The sequence below is a fragment of the Glandiceps talaboti genome, chromosome 2 (genome assembly GCF_964340395.1).
Source record: "Glandiceps talaboti chromosome 2, keGlaTala1.1, whole genome shotgun sequence".
In the NCBI taxonomy this organism is placed as follows: domain Eukaryota; kingdom Metazoa; phylum Hemichordata; class Enteropneusta; family Spengelidae; genus Glandiceps; species Glandiceps talaboti.
Window position 1 is genome coordinate 24,780,134 of NC_135550.1, and position 5,293 is coordinate 24,785,426.

The window sequence follows — 5,293 nt, forward strand, 5'->3', positions numbered from 1 at the left end:
TGATAAGCTCATGATCTGACTTTGGAGCCACAGATTTTTATGAGAAACAATGTTGTTTACATTTGGAAACCGTTTGGGCGAATAGACAAACACGGCCTGTCAAAATGTTTGCAGGGTGGGGACACAACATGACTCGAGTAGATAACAGTCATGTCTCAGGTGTGCCTGGCTGGTGACGAACTGAAGGGTCAGCCTGTCTTGGCATGGAGGGTACATACAAAATGACAAAGGAGCTCAGATACAGCAAACGATATTGGTTTGACCTCTAGCGGCTGGAACAATTTATTGAAAATACTATCTATATTATCCATTGGAATATTGATCAGAAAGAAACCTCGAGAATACACATTGTACGATAATAATTTAGTCGGAACCCCGAACATAACAACATTTTGTTTATACTGAATATGTATATAGTCCGACTGAAAGAGGTACACTTATAAATACTTTTTTGAATTTCAGTAATTTTTTTTTTCGCAGGAACTTCACATAGGACTTGACGAACTAGTTCACTATTATAACAACAATTATTATACGTACTAAGGTGTCACAGGAAGAAAACATTGAAGGATCGACTACAAGGTGACTGCACAGAGGCCTTGGAGGTCCTCTTTGTACCGGCAAGTGCACGGCGAGGACAACTGACGAAAATACTAAATGCAATAAAAACACAAATTTTAACAGCCAAAAATATAATATTTTGCCACCTAAGATAGGCTCTATATAATCGGAATAAACATCCATGTTAACTTATAAAGTCTATGCAACACCGACGTAAGAATGAGTGTGACAGAGTCGAACTTTGCTAGCAGCCATAGAGAAAAGTATGTGAACGTATTGTCATAACTTAAGGGCTTTCTCTTTCTTTTGGTATAATATCTGTGATACGTCTTGTTCAAAAACTTTTTTTTCCACAATTATATAAAACAATGTTTTGTTATCACTGACGTTACAGAACGACAACACGAATAACTCTATAGAAAATATCCTGTATAACAACATAAACGTGTCAAAGACATGACTTTTCCTTTTTCTTCCTTTTTTGTTGATATTGCTTTGCACAGGAAAAATAAATTGGTTCTACAGTTTCATTATTTCCCTGCATGGTTTCTTATACACTTTTCAAAAACAAGTAATGTCAAAGTCCGTGATAAACTAACGATCAATGTCAAGAATAAGTAAGTACGTCTCTTCCGTTCCAACATGGTGGCATGGCGGAGGTGCAGTCCCCAAAAGTGTATACACAAATAGAGAATCAATACTAACCGAAATGGGAGCTGATCCGACACAGGCTTCTCTTTTAAGTACAGTAGTAGTAGTTGTTGTTGTTGTGTTGTGTTGTGGATTGAGTTTTGTGGATATTTTTTTCTGGCCAAGTCTTACATTGAATAAAAAATGTATTCCAGCAACAACGGAAAGGCAACAAAACGGTCACTTTACAGTCTGTGTCTGTCTCGTCTTGTTACAATTCATGCACATAAGTCGTTTAGCTTGGTGGCCACTCACTTTTAGTCATATCAGGTCCAAAAACCTTTAAGTAACTATGTCATGCTGTAATACAGCAAGTTATTTTTTCAGTAGTTTTTTCCCCTTGACATGCAACTTTCTGGGAAAAAGGGGAGAGTCTCACCAGGTCCTTCCTTGAATTAAAAACGGTGATGCCATGTTATTATTGCCGTTCATAGCATTGTAGGAATTCATACTGTTCATACTGTTCATTTGGGATGTTGTAACAATGTTCGATAAGTCCTGACCGGTGTGTTGTTGGTGTTGTTGATGTTGTTGTTGATGTTGTTGTTGTTGTTGTTGTTGCGTGGTGGTTGAGATTCCGGGTATACTACTGGTGTTGTTGGTGGTGGGATTTGGGTTGTTTGACGTGCTGTTGACATTGCTAGCGGCGTTAACGGTGGTGTTGTTCAGCGTAGAAGTGGTGCTTAAATTCGGTTGTGTTTGCTGCTGTTGTTGCTGCTGCTGTTGCGGCTGTGCCGTTGACTGTGCTTGCTGCTGTCCTTGCTGCTGCTGCCCGTTTCCGTTCCCGTTACTCGAGCCGCTGCACGGCTTACCGTCTTTTACCAGTACGGGAACGGCAACTCGGCGGGGAGATTGATGCGACACATTGTTCTGTTCTTGCATGGTCCTATCTTTTTGCTGTCGTTTCATTTTGTAGCGGTGATTTTGAAACCATATTTTCACCTGTGTTGGCGTGAGATTAATCAGGCTAGCAAGATGTTCCCTCTCAGGTGCAGACAAATACTTCTGTTGCTTGAATCGTCGCTCGAGTTCATACACTTGGGCCTGTGAAAACAACACTCTCCTTTTCCGCCGTTGTACTGTCGGTAACATTGGTTTGTGATCCATACCGAAAGAAGGCATGTTCATGTTCATAGTTGCTGCCGTCGGACCCATTAACCGCGATACTACAAACGGGATTTAAACGAAACAATTAATAGCGTTTGATCACATTGCAATCAGGAGCATACAACGTACAATAACAAACTACCTAAATGAAAGACGTTCGTCCTTTAATTACAGCATCCTACTTATTTCGAGTCTAGACTTCCAACAAAATTGATAAATTCAGCTAGATTTATGTGATTCTTGGGCCATGAGTGTGTTTACTTTTTTAGTCGGCGTGTCATGTCATTAAAGTTTGAACTCTACATAGAGGGACAATGAGGTTTTGGTGATGATATCCATGCATGCACGTTATCGCATCACACATGCCGTACAAGGGCTTCATACTCAAGTGTTGACCTTTGTTTGGGAAGTATTCAACAAAACAAAAAACCCTCTACAGCTAGCAAGAGGGAAATTCATCGACGAGTGTTTACAACGAGTGATTTGTGAATGGGGGAACGCTTTTTTTGCAATGACGAGGGCTACGAAATACGGCGAGCTAATGCCATTACAGCTTCAAGCGATTCTCTATATTATTATGCCGATAGGGCTGGCTGTTCTAACTAAACGCCGTCCTTTGTCAACGAATACTCTGAATGCATGGGGACACCCCGACTCTCTATTTTTCTCAACGAAAAATGAATTATTGGACTTCAATTTGAAGTGTTAGATGATCTAATGAGTAGACCAGGCAGCAATGATAAGATAAACCTCTCAACGTTGGGTACAATCAACAAAGCTCTCTCTCTCAATCAAGTAAGAATTGAAATTACGCGTAGAGACGAGCCATTTTCCGTGCTCTTGTAAGTCTCTCCACTTCAAGATAGGTGAATTCGATAGGCCTGTCTGTAACAGGAATGATCTGACTCAAAATTGTGCTTCAAATTTTGAAGTGCAGAGAGATATGGATGTAGGTAGAAAATGGAGAGGTTGAAGACGAGGAGCTGAACGAGTTACATAAATCAGGTGTATTGGTAATCACGTTGGAGTTAAGTATACGGAAATATCCTTCATTTTAAGCATACTTACTAGAGAAGCGGGGATCCGGATTGGGTCCATACCAACTGCTTGATGTCGGTCGTACATGGTCGTTAACGTTATAGTGAGACAGATCGCTGACCGAGCCATTGCAGTAGTTGGCAATTGGTGGATGTGACAGTTGCGGTACGTGCATGTGGTAGGGTGAAGTTACTGGAGTTACGTTCATGGAAGAATGCTGCATCTGCTGAGAAGCCTGGACTTGTGGTGATCTGTAAGTGGTAGCGCCGGTCATGGCAGAAATGTTAGCGTTAGGTTCCAACATTGGTTTCTTGTAATGTTCGTCCAGCTGGAACATGGGTTTCTTATAAGTCTCTTCCATCGTGTTCAATATATCTGTCACTGAGAACGGTGTGGTTTGTTTAGGGCTCAGCGACATGACGTGGTCGCAGGCTCAGGTAAATTTGCCGAACGGATCAAGGCGGCTGTTATGTTAGCTCAGCTCTTCCCCTTTTTTGTGTGTGCTAGGAGTTGTGTGTGGGCTGGCTCTACGTATCTGTGAATGCATGTAATGAATATGATCACGTTGCATGCTGGGATACGCAAACCAGTCACACAACTTAGCCCGGCGTTGGCTTATAGTGGGGGTCTAACTAGATGGGAGGCGTGGCTCCATTACTCAAGTACCAAGTAGTCTGTTTGACATGAATGAAAGCCCATTGATTGGAGAAAAGCAAGGGGTTGACATATTTGACACAAGAATCAATTACGGTGGGGATAATGATTTCGTGCGTTGACAGTTCGACCACATTAATTTTTCATGTGGATGCACCTTTCTTTAAGTTGGCGGGGCGTGCCTCCGTACTTCATAGTTTTTATCCATTCGAAAGCATTTTTTTTCAGTCCAAATGTTCCTTGCTTTTTTCCACAATGGGCTATCAATGGAAGCTCCATTATAGAGAAACCCCCAGGAAAACTGCCCAATCATGGCGTAATTTGTCAATTGTATGGCCGAGGTGTGAAACTTTGAATTGCTGTATTCAAACAGTACAAAACAGAAGCGAGAGAAGTTAAAAGATGAATAGAGAACGGTGACACATACCTCTGCAGGCTGCACTCGTACAGTTCCATACCCTGTAAAGACGTTCTCCAAAGTGGGTCAAGAATCGACACCATGGTTGCTACTACTAGAGTGGCTCTCCGCACAGTTTTACCAGAAGCTCTTCTCTGAACGGACCCCTACATTAGCTCTCTCGAGCCAAGACACAGTTGATTAAGTGAAACTCATATGTATATTAGATCTACATACACGTCAATCTTACTTTGGAACCTATGTAATTTGTTAATTTCTATTGACAGCCCCGTTTAGTGCGTAGTGGGCGAAACAATAGAAGACAATACGGATTCATCTCGTCGCCTTGCAAAGTAAAGCATTTAGTCGAGATGTTTTTGTCGGGTTTACATTTGCCGAGCCCCTTCAAAAGGCGTTTAAAGAGGAATTAGGGTCTTTATGATTGGGGTAGAAAGAGGGTCTCTTCTGAGTGGTTTTCCGTATAGTCGCAAGCAGCCCCGAATTTACAAGTTAGTACACACGTGACTATAGCTAATTCCGCGTAAAGAGAACTGATTGTTGTTGTCCGGAGAAACCAATTCGAATCATCGTTCTATTCATAAAAACAAATGGGGCAAGAAATTACACTATCTGAAGTTTATCCGAGAGCTTCAACTTCAATAAATGATGTAATTCATGATTCGTTTTGCTTAATATATGTATTATCCAGTGGAAAGATAACAAGTGGTAAGGATGGAAAAATACGAGGAGAAAGTTCCGATGAAACCACTCTAGAAACGGAAAAAAAAACTATGAAAGGAGAGAAAGTGTTAAGAATGGTGTCGAAAGGTGTTAGATCGATCGAGA

The 5,293-nt window shown here is 41.3% G+C and overlaps 1 protein-coding gene across 1 annotated transcript; it reads right to left on the reverse strand.

Moving 5' to 3' along the window:
- Nucleotides 1-265: 265 nt before the first annotated feature.
- On the reverse strand, nt 266-4,537 carry LOC144449822 (thyroid transcription factor 1-like). The gene is made up of 3 exons (XM_078140397.1): nt 4,478-4,537; nt 3,427-3,931; nt 266-2,417 (listed from the first exon to the last, which is right to left on the reverse strand). The coding sequence occupies exons 2-3, from the start codon at nt 3,812-3,814 to the stop codon at nt 1,627-1,629; spliced, it is 1,179 nt and encodes a 392-aa protein (XP_077996523.1). The 5' UTR covers nt 3,815-3,931; nt 4,478-4,537; the 3' UTR covers nt 266-1,626.
- Nucleotides 4,538-5,293: the final 756 nt, after the last annotated feature.